Raw genomic sequence first — 23,087 nt, 5'->3', positions numbered from 1 at the left:
CACGTTCCATCACAGCGCCGTCAGTCAGTCCGACGGAGGACGGGTGGACGTCATGTAGATGAATCAGTCTGTGAGGGGTGTAACCTGCCCTGGTGAACAGTTCTGCTGCTTTTCCCTCATTTCGCCTCAATTCTGCAGTCTATAAATAAATTACAACACAACAGGATCTGATCATTCTGCCCACTTGATGAAACCAATCAAGACATTTCACAGTGGATAACATAATTATGGAGCAAACGCATTGAAACACCAGTGAGATGTTGATAAATTTGGTTACATAATGTATATCGCTTAATAGCATAATGACTTGAATAGCTCTTAAAGGGTTAGTTCACCCAAAAATGAAATTTCTTCCATTAATGACTCACCCCAATGTTGTTCCACACCCGTAAGACCTCCGTTCATCCTCGGAACACAGTTTAAGATATTTTAGATTTAGTCCGAGGGCTTTCAGTCCTTTGAATGTAAGTGTATGCACACTTTGCTGTCCACGTCCAGAAAGGTAATGAAAACATCATCAAAGTAGTCCATATGTGACATCATTTGGTTAGTTAGACTCTTTTGAAGCGTCGAAAATACATTTCGGTCCAAAAATAACAAAAACTAAGACTTTATTAAGCATTGTCTTCTCTTCCGGCTTTGTTTGAATCCGCGTTCACGACGCCACAGTGACGCTGCTGACGTAAGACGCTGTGACGTGTTATCTGGTGCGACAGAGCTTCGTTTGTAGTCTGAGGGAGACGCACGCTGTAAACAAGCTGTTCTACATTGTTTGTATTGCTATATTTTTTTTTTAAATGGTGCGTAAGTGTGCATGTCCCGGATGCCCTAATCGCCAAAGATAACCAGATAACACGTCACAGCGTCTTACGTCAGCAGCGTCACTGTGGCGTCGTGAACGCGGATTCAAACAAAGCCGGAAGAGAACACAATGCTAAATAAAGTCTTAGTTTTGGTTATTTTTGGACCAAAATGTATTGTCGACGCTTCAAAAGAGTCTAACTAACCAAATGATGTCACATATGGACTACTTTGATGATGTTTTCATTACCTTTCTGGACGTGGACAGCAAAGTGTGCTTACACTTACATTCAAAGGACTGAAAGCCCTCGGACTAAATCTAAAATATCTTAAACTGTGTTCCGAGGATGAACGGAGGTCTTACAGGTGTGGAATAACATTGGGGTGAGTCATTAATGGAAGAAATTTCATTTTTGGGTGAACTAACCCTTTATGGCTTGTTCACACCAAGAAAGATGTCAATAACTGTAAGGTTTTAATAATCATTCTAAATGTAAAAGAATAGTCCACACTGAAAATATTATGATAAGGATAAAGGTATAGTTCTAAAAATCATTATAAACTTTTTTGCCATATCTGCTTATATCTAAATATAAGTATTTACTGGCCAAAAATGTTTTTCAGGTAAAGAAAGGCACAATATTGTTTGGATTAAAATATCCAAAAACCACTAGAACAATGTTATATATTTTGTTGACTTGTGTACATTACATTATGTTTCCAAGAATGTTTAAATCCAGAGAAATAAGCAGTTTTAACCAGGACACAGACCATGCCCGTGCGTCACCTATAAATTACATCATACCCACTTTACCCTGGATTTTTTTATTTTATTTTAGGTTTTAATTTTGTAGAAACCACGGAAACACCGAAGATGCTTTAATATATTATGTGTTTTATTAGACAGGTGAGCAACTGTTTGGAGACATTCATCAACAGAAAACTAATCATTGTTCTATAGCTCAACACAGTCAGTCTTATGTTTAAATCTGGTTTTCATGATTTACAGTGAGTACCATGTTTTACCATATCTAATATCGATCTAGCTCACTGCGTGTGAACAAGTGTCTCATAGTAGTCGCTGAACGAATGTACTGAATGTTCTGTACTGTAATGAGTAACATTATAACAACTTTAAACACTCAAATGTGTCTAATATGATAAAACAGCGCTGTGTTACCCCACATACACATGAGTGGAAGAAACGGAAGTGGCCCCTTCCTGTTCCAACATGACTACGCACCAGTGCTAGGGATGCGCGGTATACCGGTACTGGGAAAATACTGGTATATATTTGATTTCAAACGGTACGATATCATGATTTTGCTCATTCCGGTATATGCTGCTTTTCCGAAGTTCGCCGCTCTGTGGCAGAAGTGACATTGGAACTTTGCTTATAAAACTGCTGAAGAACCATCAAACCTTGCCAAGCATCTGTCACTTGCCCATCCTGACTTGTACAAGACATTAAGGGATCGACAGGTGAGTGCATAAATCAAACGATCTAACTTAGACATTTATTTTCTTTTAACACTGATCAACGCACACACATAAGATCGTCTCTAGAATATAATGAATATAATGAAATCTCCCGCGTTCGTTTCAACCAATGACGTTTAGATTTCATCATATTTGCATGCATACTATTGCACTATTTACATTCGCGGAAGACATAACCGACTGTGTTTATGTGACTAATCACTAAAGATGGACATTTTTGACATAATTGTGTGTGTATTTGACTTAGGAAAATCAACTTAATTTGGAATGCACAAGCTCTTTAGGCTTGTGTGTGCTTTGTTGGTATGAGCGCAAAGAAAGCTCTCATAAAGAGCTCCCATACCATGTATTATGAAATGCTATAAAATCGCTGGCATGTTCAAATTGGCAAGGTTTAAAAATATGTGGGCAGTGATTTCCGCCAGCTGTCCCAAAGCTAAAGCAAAAGTGTTGAATCTGAGTGCGCAGATTACTTTTATAGTGCATGTGCGATGTCTTTTGAAGCCAGAATTCAATTGGTTCATTTTGAGAGCTTGGGAAGGGAGTAATGCTGACTTGTTACTTCTCACAAGAAAGTTTTCAAAATTACTGATTTGATGTGATAATCTTTGTTGATTCATTTAATAATAAACATTTGCGTTTATTTCCCGCTTTATAAACCACAAACTTGCGCGAGTGAGTAAAATTATTCGCAATATCTGCACCAAAATTCAGACCCTGTATGGTATCGGTACTTCGGTATTAAATTGTGGTACCATACCGAAGCCAAAATTGTAGTATCGAGCCATCCCTAACCAGTGCACAAAGACATGGATGAGTGAGTTTGGTGTGGAGGAACTTGACTGGCCTGCACAGAGTCCTGACCTCAACCCGATAGCAAACCTTTGGGATGAAATTAGAGCGGAGACTGAGAGCCAGGCCTTCTCGTCCAACATCACCTCACAAATGCGCTTCTAGAAGAATGGTAATAAATTCCCATAAACACACTCCTAAACCTTGTGGAAAGCCTTCCCAGAAGAGTTGAAGCTGTTATAGCTGCAAAGGGTGAATTTATTTAATTAAATCGCAGCTATTGGATAATGTCACTAAGCCATATCGCAATTTCGATTCATTGTTCAGGTCCCTAATCAAAATGAAATGATTGATCCCACTGCTCAGCCTCAATGGGATATGTTCCACTGCTCTAGCCCCGATTTCCGACCTACACCGGGCCCGTCAGCAGTGCAACAGAGGATGTGTTGTGCGTCTTGTGTGGAGGAATCTCAGAGAGGGCAGGGAATCTGAGGAATCTGCTGCAATCACAAAAGCCTGTCCATCTCGTGAGGAGGAACCATTGAAATGAAAATGGGAGGAACCGAGGTTTGGCTCCAACAGAACATCCTGTGTACACAACCTCGGCCTTGACCTGAGATCAGCCCTGCCAACCCGACACAATCGCCACAGCTGCCAACACCAGAAGATCTTACAAACACTGAAACATGGAGGGAGTAAGTACGTGTTTTGGGTTGCTTTACTACTTGCAGTTACTGGGGGACCAATGGATTGTGTCAAAAGCCTAAATGTTTGAAAACACAGCTGAGGCTGGGTCAGTGAAAATCCAAGAAAAGATCCAGAACATAGTAGTAAATCTCTGCCCATGCCCAAACAGAAAATGACGTACTGTATATCACAATGTCCAAATCAGAATCCTGACCTCAGTTCCACAGAGATGCTGTGCTGTGATCTGAATCATATAAATATGGAATATACAATGGAAAAAGATCATTATGGAAACATTTTACAGATTACCTTGACCTTTGTGTCTTTTTGTCATTCATTGCAAATGCCCATTAGCTACACCAACCAGCGAAAATAGCGTTGTTGTTTTTTTGCTGCATCAGCACTAAAGAACCAAAATTTATAAAAAACATTTTTGCATTCATAATACCAAGTAGCAAATAGCTGTATAGAGGGTCTTGATAATCTGACTGCCAAGTTAACCTATAGTATCTAAATTAAACAACAACAATACACCGATCAGGCATAACATTATGACTAATATTGTGTTGGTCCTCCTTTTGCTGCCAACATAGCCCTGACCCGTCGAGGCATGGACTCCACTAGATCCCTGAAGGTGTGCTGTGGTATCTGGCACCAAGATGTTAGCAGCAGATCCTTTAAGTCCTGTAAGTTGCGAGGTGGGGCCTCCATGGATCAGAACTGATCCGACAGATGCTCGATTGGATTGAGATCTGGGGAATTTGGAGGCTAAGTCAACACCTCATACTCACTGTTGTGCTCCTCAAACCATTCCTGGACCATTTTTGCTCTGTGGCAGGGCACATTATCCTGCAGAAAAAGCCACAACCACCAGGGAATACCATTTCCATGAAAGGGTGTACATGGTCTGCAACAATGCTTAGGTAGGTGGTACGTGTCAAAGTAACCCAAGGTTTCCCAGCAGAACATTGCCCAAAGCATCACACTGCCTCCTCCGGGTTGCCTTCTTCCCATAGTGCATCCTGGTGCCATGTGTTCCCCACTTGATGTCAAAGAAAAAGTGATTCATCAGCTTTGGAGATGCTCTGACCCAGTCGTCTGGCCATCCCAATTTGCTAATTTTTTACATTATACACATCGAATTTGAGGACAAAATGTTCACTTGCTGCCTAATATATCCCACCCACTAACAGGTGCCATGATATATTACAGCGATGTATATTACAATGAACTAGACAAAGAGCAGATAATATTTTCTGCATCCAAACAAGCCATTTCTGCAGATTCCTGAACGTGTTCTCAAGGCTGTGAATTTCATGACACAGCAAGATCATATCGCAAACTGAGTCAGCAGATTTCATATTATAGGAGAAGCTAAAGTGTATTTCCTGCTGCACTGAAAAAAAATGGTGTAGAAACAATTTTCAGCCTGAAATTTCTAGTCAATTTCAATAATTACAAAGAAGTAACACATTGAATTAAATGGGAAATTTTGACATTGAAAGACTGAAATGGTATTTTCTGTCCTCCAATAACCATTAATTTAGAACTTCTATTCTTCTATTTAGAACTACTTCTTTAGAACTTCAACTACATACTTTACGGTGTGTAGTTGTGTATAGACTCATGCTATGCATTGCAGCACTAGCAAAAATGCTGATGAGTGGAAATAAAATGTATATCTCTTGCTCTGATACTTAAAAAATAAACCACTGAACTGAATTTTTATGATGACTGGTGATTCCCTGATAAAGGTTTGCTCAGAACATTACACAACACAGTAGACACAGTGAATCATAAAGCTTGAAGCCGGCCTTAATTATAGCTTTACATATTCAAATGATTGTACCGATACTATGCAGCTTTGACTAGGCAAACATTTAGCAAAGGAGTGCTAGTGTTTAGCTGCTGTTTACATGGTGATACATTTATCAGTCATACAATTCTACTATCATGTCATCAATGAATATGAAACCCCAACATTGCTTACATACTTAAAAAAAAACAATTTTACTAACCCAAGGCTATTCTGTGTGGAGTTTGCATCCTTTGCTCGTGAAGGCAATACTATTTTACAATACAAAAAAAGTTTTCCCTTTGCCTTTTTTGTGTACAGATGTCAACGTTGTCAAAACGATCCCCTTTCGCACGGATCTGTGAAAACAACTAAAACGCTGTATTATTCATGCCAGGCCAGTAGATGGCGATGCCACTTTGCAAAGAAACACTATGTGCCTATAGACTGAAGAACACGTAATACACATGCGCATGATGTCACCATTTTCACAAATTAAATTTTTGTAGTTTACATAGAGATGATAACGGTGTCGTTTTCAAAAACGTGCACTTTGAAACCCATTTTAAAAGTTTGCGTTTTCAGACCCCCAAAACGCCATTGTCGTGTGTAAATGAACGGCCAAAATGCATTCAAAGTTTTCACTTGAAAATGTTGTCATGTAAACATCCACTCAGACTGCATTTCTAGGACCCTAGTTCTTTGTGACAGCATCACCTAGCCAATTGTACTCCAACTGAGAAGACCTGGATTAAACCTAAAACAAATAGATGCAAAGACTACACCCACAGAAATGATTACATTTTTATTATCTTTCCACCTTATTTTTAACGTAAGAACGGGCGCGGCCATTTTAAATTTGAATGTTCTAGGCTTTCAGTGTTAGGCATCTGAAACAAATATTTGTTTTTGCATAATTTTAATTTATTAACATACTAATAAACATGCTAGTTTGTAGCACAAACAATTTGACCATTTACACATTCGTTTTACTGCCACACATTAGACAAGAAGCGCCGTGGTGTTGAATGAAAAGGAAGTCTGTGCCATAAATACACAGAAAATACTTGTTTCTGTGTTGAAAAATAAGGTTTTTCTTTCTAGCAAAACAGAATTTAAAACCAGAATATAGGGCCTCATATATTGAAACAAATTAGGATAAATATATCAAGAGGGCTACCAGCGTTTGGGTTTAGGGTTTTGGGTTAACTAAAGTTAATAAAGTGCTCTAAAATAGTATAAACTGCCAGAACACACAAAATAACGAAGGTCCTAGAAATGCTGTCCTGAAACCCCCAGTATTGCATTAATACCCTACTCTCTGAAGGGCCAATGTCCTGCAGAGTTTAGCTCCTGCCTGACCAATCAAATCTGCTTGCAATTTTCTACTAATCCTGAAGACCTTGGTTAGCTGGTTCAGGTGTGTCCAAGATCAGTCCAAGAATCCAAGACCATATTTTCTATGAATAGTCAAGACCAGTTCATTCGAGTCAGAGTCCACAGCGGGTGTACATGTTCCTGAAAATATGCTCTTGGACTTGATACTTGAGATGGACGTGAGTCCGAGTCCGGTCTTGTCTTGACTCAAGTACTACAACACTGGTGTTTCCCTGCCTAAAGCCTGTGACTCTGGGATAGGCTTCAGCTTCACCACGACCCTACATAGAACAAGCAGATTGGAAAATGAATGGGCAAATTTGTGGTGGTTTATACCATTGTTTCCCAATCCTGTTCCTGGAGGCACACTAACAGGCACACCAAACTCTTTTCAAACTCTTTCTAAACAAACACCTGATTTAACTCATCATCTGATGGTTGGAAAACACTGCTGTATAATCTAGACACATATGGTAAATGAGTTGTGATGACTTTATTCTCTGTGGGTTTTCTTATACAACAAACTTGACCAACAGTTTACTAGACTGCACTTGAAAGTAAACCCGCTGACAATAAATATTTACACATAGCCCTAATATATAAATAAGTCCCTGGTGAACTTCCTGTCCAGCTTCATATGGTGACTCTATGACACAAGCCACATCTGTTCAGAGATAGCAAGGCTTGATAAGTCAAATTACAGCTTTCACAGAAGTTAAAGATGTTTCTCAACAAGGTGAAACACATTTCCATTCACAGCTTCATTTCACCCTGTCAGGTCCAAAGTTCACCCATATTAGACTAAATGGCCTGCAAATTATCAACCTCACTGTCAAGCATGCCCAGCTCTAGACTACATGACCACAGATGACGTAAAACAAAAACAAACAGCATGTGTTCTTAAGTCAATAATGATCTTGTACTCTTGTTCTGGTAGCAGGTGGTGTATTTCTGAACTCTCCCGGAATGGTATCAGAGCTATTGAATAGACAAACATTTCCCACATATGAGCCCTATTGTGTCTTTAACTGAACTCCAGACAGCCCAGAGTGTATTGCTCTTATCTGGGGCAAATCTATCACTCCTTCCACTCAACTGGTTTGAGTCCGACTTCATGGGTAGATCTTTCATGGTATCCTGGAAGGGAGGAGTGTCCAAGGGCACATTCACAATTTATTTTGAGTCACTTCACAGGGAAACTGGCATTGTTACTCCCTAAGTCTGCCTCGTGGCAGTATTCAAGCAAACATACCAGGGTTCTGACTCAAATGCACAAACAGTGACATTTCATCAGAAACCCACTCGGGGTACCTCAGGGTTCGATACTAGGCCCCTCCTCTTCTTCTTTATATACACTCTCTGGAACCAGTTATTTACCTATCTATCATAACACTTTGTATTGTAGTGCTTATCATGTTGCTGCCTTCTCTTGTGAAAAAGAAGTGCTTGATTATAGTGAATGTGCACTTGTAGTGTACTTCTTACTTACTAACAGAAAGATATGAGAAAGTACTACTAGTACGTTTTTTTGTATTTGATAGTTGCATGATATTCTTCTAATACCTTTGTGTGCTTACTTGTAGTGAATGTGCACTTGTAGTGTACTATAAATCTTAAAAGATCTGCTGTACTTGCAGATAATATACTATTCATGAAATAAAAGGCCCCTTAAGTGTACTAAGAGAGTACACTTTAATGGCTTTCACTTAAGTACACTTTTTTAAAATGTACCTAGTCAAATAAAAATAAAGATGTCTCTACCTATAAAGATGAACTTAAGTGGGTCAAAAAAGCACTCTTAAGTTTAACTAATTTCAATGACATGTATTGAGATTCACACGTAATAAAGGACGATTGAAGTAGGAAATGTGTCAGTTCTGCCAAAAGTGAATTGGTTAGGTTAATCAACCTAGTAAGATGGGACAGTATGTTGTACAGTATGTCATTACACTAGGTGAATGTGGTAATCTGCATTTATATAAATGTGTTCATAATCCTGATCTGAGCTTGTCTATACAAGATATTTTCATCTTGCTGTGCTTGTAGAAGTGTAGAAGATGCTACTCTATTTTAGGTTGATAGACTTCCACTTTTCAGTCAGGCTTTTCTAAAGGGAAAGGTTGTGCTCATTGTCAAAAGAAGTATGTGAACCCTGCATAGAAGAGGAAATGGGATGTAACAGTGTAGTAGTAGCTGCTAATCCACAACCCCCAAGAGGCAAAACCCCCTTCATCTGCCCTTCCTCTAAGCAGCCACCCTGTGAGTGTGAGGTGGGTTTGGCCCAGTGGCACAATAGAAAGACCTGAGCTTCACCCCTGGCACTAGACAGAGAACACACACACACACACACACACACACACACACACACACACACACACACACACACACACACACACACACACACACACACACACAAAATCCTGACTACCTTCAGAGGAACCTGCACCCACTCACCTCTATCTATACAGTCTGTGTTTACATGCTAACAATCATCCGTTTCAGGCCATACTACACAACGTTTGTTTATTAAAGGTACAGTGTAACATGAATCCTTGGCTTTCACAATGACAACAATGTAGCCGGTCAAAAATAAAAGCTACAATCTAGGACATAATGTTACTAGATGCTCTAGGCTAAACAAAACCGAAAAGAGAATAAAATAAATTTGGTTTGAACATTCTGTATACACACAAATAAATAAGTCTGAATTCAATTTTGTTTCACATTGTACTTCTAGGTCTGAAGAGCGTCATTCAATGTGAGTACCAGTGTGAGAGTCATTGTGGTTTGCTGGTGCACACCAGAGTTTGAAAAACTGGTTTCATACCAACCAAACAAAACATCCCTGATGTCAAACAGATCAAAAGCTCTATTGTGAAAGTGCCCAACTAAACCAACCATCAGAAGATCAAACCCACTCAAAGTTCAGTACTTCAGGGTTCGATACACGGCCCCCTCCTGTTCTTTATTTACACTCTTTGGGACCAGTTATTTACTTAAATGTCTATTCTATTCTATCAGCACAGAGTCTATTCCTCTTATCTAGGGTAAATCTATCATTCTTCTTCCACTTGACTGGTTTGAGTCTGACCTCATGGGTAGATCTTTCATGGTATCCTGGGAGGGAGAAGTGTATAAGGGCACAGTCACACTAGCATTTTTGAGTCACTTCACAGGGAAACTGGCATTGTTACTTCCTAAGTCTGCCTCATGGCAGTATTCAAGCAAACATACCATGATTCTGACTCAATTGCACAAACAGTGACAAAACAGCATACATTTAATCAGAAACCCACTCGGGGTACCTCAGGGTTCGATACTAGGCCCCCTCTTCTTCTTTATATACAATCTCTGGGACTTAATACGTTTATCATTATCATGTAAACACTTTGTATTGTAGTGTTTCTTATGTTGCTATCTCCCCTTGTCAAAAAGAAGGGAGGTTAATTGTAGTAAATGTGTACTTGTTGTGCACTTCTAACCTATTAACAGAAATTTACCAAAAAGTACTATGATACTACTGTTCTTTTGTACTTGGTAGTTCCATAGTATTCTTTTATGTACTTTAATGCATCATGCAAATACATGGTGTACTACTATGGTAATCATTTACCGTGGTAAATAATGGATGTAGAAGATTTAAACCTTACACCGATCAGGCATAACATTATGACTTATATTGTGTTGGTCCCCATTTTGCTGCCAAAACAACCCTGACCCACCGAGGCATGGACTCCACTAGACCCCTGAAGGTGTGCTGTGGTATCTGGCACCAAGATGTTAGCAACAGATCCTTTAAGTCCTGTAAGTTGTGAGGTGGGGCCTCCATGGATCGGACTTGTTTGTTCAGCACATCCCACAGATGCTCGATTGGATTGAGATCAGTGAAATTTGGAGGCCAAGACAACACCTCAAACTCGTTATTGTGCTCCTCAAACCATTCCTGAACCATTTTTGCTTTGTGGCAGGGAGCATTATCTGCTGAAAGAGCCACAGCCACCAGGGAATACCATTTCTATGAAAGGGTGTACATGGTCTGCAACAATGCTTAGGTAGGTGGTACGTGTCAAAGTAACATCCACATGGATGGCAGGACCCAAGATTTCCCAGCAGAACATTGCCCAAAGCATTATCCCAGTCGTCTAGCCATCACAATTTGGCCCTTGTCAAACTCGCTCAAATCCTTACTCTTGAGTTTTTCCTGCTTCTAACACATCAACTTTGAGGACAAAATGTTCACCTGCTGCCTAATATATCCCACCCATTAACAGGAGCCGTGATGAAGAGATAATCAGTGTTATTCACTTCACCTGTCAGTGGTCATAATGTTATGCCTGATCTGTGTATATATATATATATATATATATATATATATATATATATATATGTATATATTTAAACGACCTGCATATATAATATATTAATGCATTAAATGGCAACTTAAGTGTACTTGAGGGCACATTTTTTAAATGTGCACTTTGTCAAATTAAGCACTAAACCAACCTTTAGAAGATGGAAGAGTTTATTGCAACAAGTTTCACAAATAAAAACTTATTTACATGAAAAGAAAAGCTTTGCTGATCACACTACAACTAACAAATACGTCTACATAATTACTGAGACAAACTAAAGAATGCAAGTGACACGGATGCAGCCACAAGACCAAAAGTATTTCCTTTGTCTGGATCCTGAGTTTTGCTCGTAATGAATAAGGACAGCTTCAGGGTCAGATGTTCTTGTCGTTGTTGATGGCCGGAGGGTGGGAGCACTGCTCCTAGATCAGTGCTTAAAGACAGGGGAAGTGTGTGATATCTGCACATCCATGAAAAACAATCAGAGGAAACCACTCTAAGCTTTCTGGAGTGCCTGTTCTGCCAGAGGCTCCAAGAACAGATTCCCACACACTCACTACAGCCTCTTTGAAGATCGGCTTTCAAAAAACACCCGATCACATGATCTTGTCTCTCTGCGCAGTGCTTATGCTATAAATGTGATTATATTTAAAAGCTCGAAATCAAAATGCATAGAAGTTCATTCGAAACAGAATGAAACCTATAAATCCCACAGGATTCAGACACCTTTTGACCTAATTAGAATTAACTGAATAAAAAATATTAAAAACTATAGCTAGCTATATTTTTTTTCATTTAAATCAAAATACAATGACAAAAATACACAACAAAATTACTAAAACTTTAACTATACTATAATAAAAACTAAATCAAAAATTTCCATTCATTTTCCAGTCTGATTTTTAGAAATGAAATATTTTAGTGCTAAGCATAACTAGAAATATCTATATTAACAGTGAATATTCATACTGGTGATGATTTTGCAAGCTACTGTATATAAAAATAAGCAAGACCATTATTTACCATATTGCAATGATTCAAATGTTTTATTTAGTGATTAATACTCAAAGCCTGCATCATTGCACTAGTTTTACGACCTGTAGGACAGGATCGTTTTAATAGTGTTCACGATTTAAATTTCTGTTACAAAATGGCATTAGAGTTAGAAAAGTTAAATGAATTTCCATCAAATCAATAGAAAAAACAACAACGTGGAAAACTATATTTCCACTTTAATCTAATCTTAGTTGTAGTTCTTATTGATTCATTTTGAATCATTGTCTGTTGATGGCTCCTCTGAACAAAAACAGCATATAGTTCAGCCTCAGGCATGGTTTTTGACAGGAAATGTCCAAAATCATTACACATCAAAGACTCCAAGTCAAAACCTTTTTGTGTCAACCTGCTCTTACAGAAAGTTAATATGAAGTCCATCAGCGAGCTTCACTGAGATTCCAGAGTAAATGTGCTGCAGGGTGACGTACCCGTGCTTCTTCCTGACAGGGAGAGGAGTTACGCAAGAAACAGCAGTTGACCCGGAGAGTCACAGTCGATTTCACCCAACACAAAAGCACTTCCACGCAAGTAATTGCCTCTGAGAATAGGCTTATGTAAGACCAGTCATCTGTGCACGATTGAAAAACAGCCCTGCTATCTTTGCAGATTTCATTCCGACTTCCCCTCGGAGCAGTACAGGAAAGCAACAGGCTTTTAAAAGGAAAACCATCATCATGAAAACATCGGAACACAGACCAGGTTCTCTCAATTCTTTTCATTCAAACACTCCTGTTGTAGCACAACGGAGAATTACAACTCTAACAAAAGCCCAAAGATGGAACTTGCAACATCAGCAGGTTTTAAAGGGTTGTTCTTTAACTGGGGATAAACTCCTGTGGAGTCCTGTGAACATTATATGATGTTTATTTGGCCTTCTGCCACTGAGAGAATTGATTTGGAGAAGCGGAAAAGACAGTTTTGTGACTCAATCTGGCGTAGGACAACGTGACTGTATCGTTTTAACTACGAATATTTTCCCAACAAATACAAACTACAACAAGACTTGGCAATCATTTTCAAAGCTAACACAGTTTGAAGGTTGTACAACCTTGAGAAAAAGAAAGGCACAATATGTACACTTATTCAAAACAAAGGCGTAGCTTGATGGTGATTTGATTTCGTGGAGCTTTTATTATGCCACAGACGAATGCTTTCGCTTCTTCCGCTCATGTGTATTTGGGGTAACGCAGTGCTGTTTAATCATATTAGACACATTTGAGAGTAGAAAGTTATGTTATAATGATACTCTGTGCGTTCACTCAGCGGATACTATGAGACACTAGATCGATATTAGGTGTGGTAAAACATGGTACTCGCAGTAAATTAAAAAAAAACAGATTTAAACAAGACTAACTGTGTTGAGCTATATAACAATGTCTCGTTTTCTGGCGATGAATGTCTCCAAACAGTTGCTCACCTGTCTAATAAAACACATCATATATTAAAGCGTCTTTGGTGTTTCCGGAAATCGAGGTGGGTATGATGTCATTTATAGGCGACGCACGGACATGGTCCGTGTCCTGGTTAAAGGGGTGGTAAAACACATTCTTTTGAAGGCTTGACTGTGTTTGTGGGGTGCACTGTAACATGTGTTCATGCTTCGTTTTAAAAAAAATTGCCTTATTTTTCATATATTTGACCTTTATTCTACACTGCTCTGTCCCTCCTTGTAAAACGGTCTGATGCTTTCCGGGTTGTATGAAGCCAGTCCCTCAAAAATACGCGATGGGCTCTGATTGGTTAGCTGGCCCAGTGTGTTGTGATTCGCTAACTGCCGGTGCACGTTTGTCGGAAACGTCACGCCCCTTACCTTTACCGGAGGCTGTGCTTTGGTCAGTGTTAGAAACAACGGCGTCAATAAAACCATACCAATCTGAGCCCGAATCAGACCCAGAACATTTGAGTGAAGATGATCGAGCAGAACCTGTTCAGTCCTCAAGAGTAAAGACTGCGGATCTATAATGATCGCTACTGAATGGCACTTTAACTTTTGTATTTTTAGAACGATTATAGCCAAATATCTGTCGCAAGAACTAACCCAAAACAAACACTAAGCACTGGCTTTAACTAGTAAGTTAGCCAAATCACACACAGAACCATGTTTAGCAAGCCTGAAGATAAACAATACATAAAAGCTCTAATCAAAGAATCATTTACACTAATGCCAGGTTCGCTGTTGAGATTTTAACGTTAGTGTTTGTAACGTTAGGTGTTCGTCGGATAACGTTAAGTATGAATGAGCATTTAACAGACTGGTTTGCAGAACAGCGTTGTCATCTGTTTACTTCCTTGCTACAACCTATTACAGGAAAACACATCGATGAAATATAAATCAGACTTACAGGTTGTGGCCCGTAAACAGCTTCTGTTTGTAAATCCAGCTTTCAGGGCAAGCCGTTGTGCATATCCTGTATTGAACTCGCGAAGTTTGTGGAAGTTTGTGTTGTCCTCCGTGAAATGTGCAGCGCGCGCGTCGTGCATCCACGCACTGGCAGTGTTTTTTTCACGCAGCTGACGTTGTGCAAATCCGGCATTGAAATCGCGAAGACGGTGGATGTTTTCCTCCGTGAGATGTGCTGCAGGGAGCCCCGCGCGCGCCTGTTCCCCGCTGTCTCATACACACGTGCAACATGTTGTATGTTAAACACTCTACAACGCACCCCCGTCCCAAGGAAGGCTGAACAGAGCAAGTACCCCAGACCTGCAATCCGGATGAAAATAACAGCGTTTCCTCGGCATCGCGGCAACAACACTCCAGCCTAACTAACTTATACCACAACAGCGCCGCGATACAAAATGGCCTCACCCCCCCTTATTTAATATTCTCGGAGGAGGGGTTTATGTAAATATTGAGCCTGTTGATGTCACCAACCCTGGAGGAATGTGTGTAGTCGCCTACTGGCCGTTTGCTGTAGTTCTTAGAAACTGATTTCTTTAAAAGCAAATATGTCCCTTTGCTTTAAACTTTGAACGTTGTAACTTTGCAGATGTTGTTTATGCTCAAGCAGCAACATTACACGCTAGCTAAAGTTAGAATAGTGAAATCGTGGTTTACCACCCCTTTAAAACTGCTTATACTATTATTCTTGGAAACATAATGTAAGTACACACGTCAACTAAATATATAACATTGTTCCAGTGTTTTTTGGATATTTTAATCCAAAAAATCTTACATATTGTGCCTTTAATGTGCACTTCTAGTGTACATCAAATCCTAAAAGTGTATTTTTTTTTTAAAACTGTACTTGCAGATCATATAATATTAATGAAATATAAGGCCACTTAAGAGCAATTAAAAAGAGTACACTCAACACACTTAAATAGGCTTTTAACAAGTGCACTTTGTAATAATGTCAAATGAAAGGTTTTACTTTAAAGGTGCTGTGTGCAGTATTTATGAGGATCTATTGGCAGAAATGCAATATAATACACATAACTATGTTTTCAGGGGTGTATAAAGACCTTCCATAATGAACCGTTATGTTATTATTACCTTAGAATGAGCCATTTCTATCTCCATATACACCGTAATATAAACCATTATGTGTTAATAGTATTTTGTCGAGCTTTAAAGAAGTACACTTATTCTGTATTTCAAAGCTTTATAAATACTTTATGAGCCAAGTTTGCCCGCATAACTAGATTGGAAGTTTGAATTGTTTAAAGCAGCAGTATCAACAACGTGATCACTCTGTAGCATCTCTCTGATATAGAGCTGCGCGATTAATCTTAACTAAAAAAATCGCCATCTCGATTCAAACACCCACGCAATCTTATTCCTAAATGGCAAGGATTCGCCTCTGTCTTTTAAACCTTTGACAAAATCATACCTGAACATTAAGACCTGTGTTGGTGCTGCCGCTGAGCCAGAGAGAGCAGTTGTCATGTAAAGGTACAAAACAGCTACACAAACAGTTTTAACAACCATACAGTTTCATTATTTTTGTGTTAGAAACATGAATATTATCACAGAAGTCCTGGGATAAAAGTTTATAGTTCAGATATAAACACTGATGTCCATGGTAGTGATCAAAAGAGAGCAAATCAGCTTTTTAAATGCAACTTGCAGCTTTAAATAATGATTGTATCCATTACATCGTAACACCAGTAGGTGGCGACAAGCGAAATGTATTTGTCATTGAATCATTCATTCAAGAGATTCGTTCAGAAACACAGATTCATCCAGTCATGAAACAAGTGAAGTCTTAATGAGGGAGTCATTGAATCATTCACCCAACCCTATTGTTTTTTTAAATAATTCATTCAAATTAATTAAATTAAATTATTTTGTCAAAACCTATCGTAAATTAATAGCCTGACGTCGTCATACTCAAGATTCTAGTCAGAATATGAGTCTGATACTGCTCCATTGGGCTGTGATTATGGGGCGTTTCAACCGAACCAGGAAAAAAATGCCTCTACACTCAACTGGATAGACCTACAACCAATCAGAGCAAAGGAGTAAGTGACGTATGTTGAGCGACGCATAGTTGTCAACAGAACTCGACTGCACACACGCTAGAAGAAGTAGAAGAAGAAGAGTGTAAACAATCTTTGCCGGTGTTGTAAAAGAATTTAAGGATACATGGGGTACTTTAGCCTGACGTCGTCATACTCAGATCCAAACTAATTCAACCCAAGCGCTCTTTGGTGACTTAGATGATGACGTTACTGTTGATCATCTGTCCATCATCGTATAAAGCCCGCCCTGAAAATTTGATTGGTCCAAATGGCTCTGGTTCGAGCATAGTTGCTCCACAACGGATCAAGTCCAGACCGAACTTCCCGACCTCAAATGTTGTGGGCGGGGCTATGTTCGGCTGGCATCCAGGCTAGTAAATTACATGTTATTCTCTGCTATGTCTGCTCAGAATCGTTGGAGAATGTTATCTCTACACGCTCAGAAAAGTGTGTAGAAATTGTACCTTTAGGGGCACAAAAGCTTGTCACTGAGGCAGTACCCTTAAAAGGACATCTTTGTACCTTTTTTACCCTTAAAAGGTGCATATTAGTACCTTAGAGTAGCAATATGTTGGTTTGCATGCAGGTGGGGAGCAGAACAGATCCGCATGATGCCAAAGGGCCATTCTGGGTAATTTGGTTATGCAGATGACATGAGAATGAATAGGGGGTCTGAGCAGTAAACAGGACTGTCACCATGGGGAGCCCAGCTGTTCTGGAGTCTGGCCTTTTTCCTCCTTGAGTAATGTGCAAATCATTATCATGGCAGCAGTTCACACACACACACACACACAAAAGACAGCGCGGTTACAACCGTCTGGACAGAAAATAGAGTGATGCGTGAGAAAAACACAACAAGATCTTTCTCAGACAGCTTGTGAACACACAGATGATGTGTTCATCAGATGATCAGCTTTAAATGATGGTAATAATGTTCTGTGTAATTAGTTGTGGTGTAAAACTGTGCGTTAAAGCTGTTTACTCAAGGATCGAGGCTGAATGGAGTTGTTTGTCTTCTGTGAGAACTAACTGAGGTGGACGTCGTCCTCAACGTGCCACCCACCCACAGTCAATGACTAAAGAAGCACTAGGTCTGTGACCTGCCAAGTGCACTACAGTGTGTAGGTGTGTGTTTCACAGTTGTCATAGCGCTGTGTTATAATTGCTTGAGGAATACAAAGCCATTTTTCAACCACACATATGGACAAAAACATCAAAGCAATGATACTGAATCATATGGTGGATGCAATTAGACTTTTCAGAGAATAAAGTATGACCAATTTAGATTTAAAGGTTAGGTTTAGGGTTCAACTGTGGCAGTACCATGGTAAAGTGATTACATTAATATACAAATACGTACTTTAAAGACATGGTACTTTGTACCACGGATCATGTACAAAAGACCATATCATAGAACTTTGTCAGAGTATTATACAATTATCACATGAATGTACTAGTACACTCACAAAAGTACTGTGCTAATACCATAATATCTTTGTACTAAATTACAACGGTACAGATGTGACCAGATATTCAGATTAGTGTTCAACCAATACATTTTAATGGTTTATTCTACTTATTACAAAACTTTTCTTGTGAAAAAGAAGTAAACTTTAGCATACTTAGAGTAATTACTTTGAATATTAAGTTTGAACTGAATGTATTTTTTTCCAGACACTTAATTGCATGTTAAGTGCAATTAAATGAAAATGTATTTGTTTAAATTTATATGAAATGCATTTGGTTCAACGTAACAGGTTTGACCCACTTACTCAATTACATTTGCATATGTAATTTCATAATCATTTCTATTGTCTTTGAAATATGGTTAAAGCTACTGCTGAATGAACTGACAAGCATTTATGATGAACTAAAATATACTTTAATGTCTCTTTGTATTTAAATATATTTGTAATTACACATTTGTAACAATGAATTTTAGTAGGCCTACATGTAAAAAATTAATTTGAATATTGAATAACACACTAGAGTTACAATCAAGTGCTTTACATGTGTTTTAGTATGTTAGTCAAACACATTCAAATAAGTGCACTTATTTTAAAGCATGACAAACGATTATTAAAACTTTTTTAGGTGTGAAAATGTTAAGGTGTCTTTGTTACACTGTAACTATACATTTAAGTAAGGTCTGCATTATTAATTAACTACATACTTACTTACTATACTAGTACTTACTATAGGGCTATGGTTTGGTTTAGGGTTAGTTGCATGTAATTATGCCTAATTTATAGTAATTATAGTTATAATAACTACATGTAACCTATGGAACGATGACATTGTAAAATAAAGTGTTACCAAAACTTTTCATTTGGCATTATTACACTTTTTAAAAGTTTCCTTGTGTGTTAAAAATAGTGATGAAAGTGTCTTCCTTTAAGTGCACTTAAGTAGCCTTATGTTTCAGTAATATTATCTGCAAGTAGTTTTTAAAAAAATATACAGTAACATGTTAATTTACAGTGTTATTGTTACATGTGTTACATCCTGTTACTATAGTAATAACAGTAAATTATGCATAATTACATGCACTAACCCTAAACCCAACCGACCCTAATCCTAACCCTAGAGTAAGTACATGTAGTTAATTAATCTTACGCAGACCTTAAGTGTATAATAACAGTGTAACAAAGACACCTTAAATAAATGGTTACAGTTTATTTTTAGGTGTCATTGTTACAGTGTAATTATATACTGTATTTAAGTTTTAATTAACTACATGTACTTACTATAGGGTTAGGATTAGGATTAGGATTTGGTTTAGGGTTAGTGCATGTAATTATGCATAATTTACTGTTATTACTATAGTAACTACATGTAACATATGTAACAGTGACACTGTAAAATAAAGTGTAACCAAATATACTTTTATGATTTTAAGTAAACTACAAGTGAACTTCAAATCTTCAAATTATACAGTTAAGCCCAATACAATTAGGCACACTTCTTTTTCACATGGTAAACGATTACCATAATCATACACCATGTATTTTGCATAATGCATTAAAGTACACAGAATAATACAATGGAACTACCAAGTACAAAAAACATAGTAAGTAGCATACTTTCTGGTACCTTTCTGTTCGTTTAGACAACTAATTATTTCATGCACTTTATCCTCTCAAAAAGCAAGGCTGCCAACTCTGTTCTCACAAAGTGTCAGCGTTCAAATGTTTTAAATTTTATAACGAAATTCAATAAATAAATTCTGTATTTTATAATTGAATGTGCTGTGACAGAGTGCGCCTCAGTTAAAGTTGAACTGATCATCTATTCCTCTTTACTACTAGTCATTGCATGAAATGACCATTAGAAGGTGTGTTGAAAGATACAGTACAACTTACTGAAATGTCTCATGTAATAATCACTAAATCAGTGTTTCAACCGCAAAAAGACGTCAATAAAACAGCTTGTAAACGTAACGTTACATTCACCGCAGGAAAGCCATTCAAAGACCATAAATTTGGTAGATAGCTAGAAAAATTAGAGGAGCTTTCTGCTACATATACACTGGAAAAACATTATATGATCAGTAAGTTATGACAACATGTTTTTACATTGCTTTAATTTATCAAAATAAGTCAAGCAATTTTCACCCTTTTTATAAGTTATACAAGATTCAACTCATTTTTTAAGTCAGTTCAATGTCATTTAAGTCAGAATGACTTAAACATCCAAGTTGATTGTACTTACATTTAAGGCAGCAACTTTTTTTTACACTCTTATATCATTAAAAAAAATATTATACGGTTATTTATTTATTTATTTTAAACTTATATTAATTGTTTACAAATCAGTTGTTAATTTTAACCTTTATAACCATTATAATAATGTACCAGCTGACAGGGTTCCCTATGGAAGCTTGTTTCCGCCACAAAATAAAACATTTTACAAGATAATTGCGACTTTGTGTGTTTATATCTTGCAATTCTGACTTTTTTCTCAGAATTGCGAGTTATAAAATCACGGTTGCGAATTGTAAAGTCATAATTGCAAAATAAAGTCAAAAAGTTTGTGAGATATAAAGTCGCAATTACGAGAAACATTTAGCCTAGAAATCTAGACGCATCATAGCGGCAGAAAATTTATTTTGCCGCGAGTGTAGTCAAACAACTCTCGGTAGACCTGAGAGCTGGAAAAACGAAACTCTGGTCAGGCCAATCACAGCGTGTGTAGAGTCGGTGGGCGGGCTTAACATAATGACGTCACGGCAGAGTTGCGGAGGTTCTGCGTGCTACTCGTAAACAAAGCTGACGGACAGGTCTTTTGAATCGTTTTTTTGGTCGCGACTCTGGAAGACTTGGAGTTAAGCTTTTCTTTGAGAAAAGAACAAAGAACGGCACTGAAGTCATTCTTTAGAAAAGAAGATATGTTCGAAGTTTTGCCTACCGGATACTGCGAAAGTCTATCAACTAACGTTAGCTCGGCTTCACCTTTTTCTTCGCTCTGATTGGTTGTGGTGCTCATGGCGGATGGCGCTATCCAATTGCGCGCAGAGGGAATTTGAAAGACAACCGTTTATCCCGCCCCTCGGATTGAGCCCTGTCAATGGTGAGCTTCCAGACCCAACATCTTGATGTGGGTCTGGCTTGTCAGGCTAAGAAACATTCAGAATTGTGAGATAAAAAGCTTACCTTTTATATTTTTTATTCTGTGGCGGAAACAAGCTTCCATAGGTTCCCTGAATAGTTTACAATAGTTGAGAGATTTTATTATCCAAATGAATCGATATTGAATCGAATTTAATCGAAATTGGAATCGAATCGGAAGTTTATGAATCGAATCGTAAAATGTGTGATCAATCCCCAGCCCTAATAAAAACGCTAGTCATTGTACCATGTAAGCAGTGTAACATGTTGTCAGTAAACTTAATGAAATTATGTTCAGTTACCGCATGTTTTGACAACCACAGTATAGGCTACAAGGTTGTGTGAGTCATGTGGGTTTAGAAAAAAAAACTTGAAAAGTTGGCAGCCCTGCAAAAAGTGTTACAATTATGGCAAGCATCAGTGAATGATTAATAGGCTATCATCAATACTCAGTTGGTCTCTCACCGTCTCGGAGCTCACGGATGTTCTCCGTTTCTCCACCGCGGGAACGTAAACGGGGATGATCTCTCCGTTCCTCTCTCTCTCTGGCAGCGGGGGCGGCGGCGGTGTGTCGTCCCGCATCATCTCGTCGCTGATCTCGGGCTCATCGTCACATTCGAGCACCGGAATGCCCTCTGTGACAAACTCCCTCACACACTTCAGCTCGTGTTTCTTCAGCAGCTCGTCGGTGTCCGCGTCCAACACGATGAGCTCCAGGCTCCCGGCGCTCGCGCGTATCCTCGCCACGACCTGCTGGTGGCTGTCGCTCTCCACGCGCTCTCCGTTAACGAACACCAGCCGGTCGCCAGCGCGCAGACCGGACAGCTCGGCAGGGGAGTCGGGCTCCACCAGGCGGATGAACTGGCCACTTTTGCCCTTCTCTCCGTGCAGATGGAAGCCGTATCCGTTCTCGCCCTTCTCCAGGACGCAAAGTCGCGGGCGCAGAGTCTGGCTGGGCATCACGCGAGTCACCTGTTGATTTAATCTGATAGCCTAAATACATAGAAATGAAGAATAACCGAGGGTCCTGCGCTCAGGTGCTCACGGATGAAGCATGTTAACCCGCTCAGTCTGAGTAAATGAAGGGATTTGTTGTTGATAAAGTGTGAGGAGAAAGTTCTAGTGTTCGAGTGTTTGAACGGCTGCACATCAACATCCCAAACCAGCCCAGGGAGGAGTGACTCCTCTCTGGAACCTCCTCCTCCTCCGCCCCTGCACGCTTTATGTGAAAGCACGGTGAACTGGGGTCATCTCATTATTTGGGACTTTCTCTCTTCGTATACTTTCGACTTCTGTTATTTACTGTGATGTCATCCGCACACTTCACAAATTACATCTCTCTGGAATGACCAATTTGGCTTTTAAAAAAGAAATAGCTGTAAGGAACACATTTTAATTTGATTGAATTTATATATATATATATATCTCACTCTATATAACACTCACCTAAAGGATTATTAGGAACACCTGTTCAATTTCTCATTAATGCAATTATCTAATCAACCAATCCCATGGCAGTTGCTTCAATGTATTTAGGGGTGTGGTCCTGGTCAAGACAATCTCCTGAACTCCAAACTGAATGTCGGAATGGGAAAGAAAGGTGATTTAAGCAATTTTGAGCGTGGCATGGTTGTTGGTGCCAGACGGGCCGGTCTGAGT

The 23,087-nt window shown here is 38.8% G+C and overlaps 1 protein-coding gene across 2 annotated transcripts in view; it reads right to left on the bottom strand.

The window, feature by feature from the left end:
- The window catches only part of nherf1b (NHERF family PDZ scaffold protein 1b), a 56,109-nt gene extending 33,483 nt beyond the window's left edge, over positions 1-22,626 (bottom strand). The window contains exons 1-2 of one of the 2 annotated variants that reach the window (XM_079833125.1): positions 21,894-22,626; positions 2-139 (exon numbers count right to left, since the gene is read on the bottom strand). In XM_079833125.1, coding sequence (XP_079689251.1) covers positions 2-139; positions 21,894-22,388 — 633 coding nt within the window. In that variant the 5' untranslated portion in view covers positions 22,389-22,626. The remainder of the gene's footprint in view (position 1; positions 140-21,893) is intronic. The other variant, XM_079833126.1, reaches the window with a different exon arrangement.
- Between the last annotated feature and the right edge of the window lie 461 nt (positions 22,627-23,087).

This window comes from Gobio gobio (genome assembly GCF_949357685.1).
Source record: "Gobio gobio genome assembly, chromosome: 1".
NCBI classification, from domain to species: Eukaryota; Metazoa; Chordata; class Actinopteri; order Cypriniformes; family Gobionidae; genus Gobio; species Gobio gobio.
The sequence above is the reverse complement of the archived record's forward strand: the minus strand, read 5'-3'. Positions and strand labels throughout refer to the sequence as shown.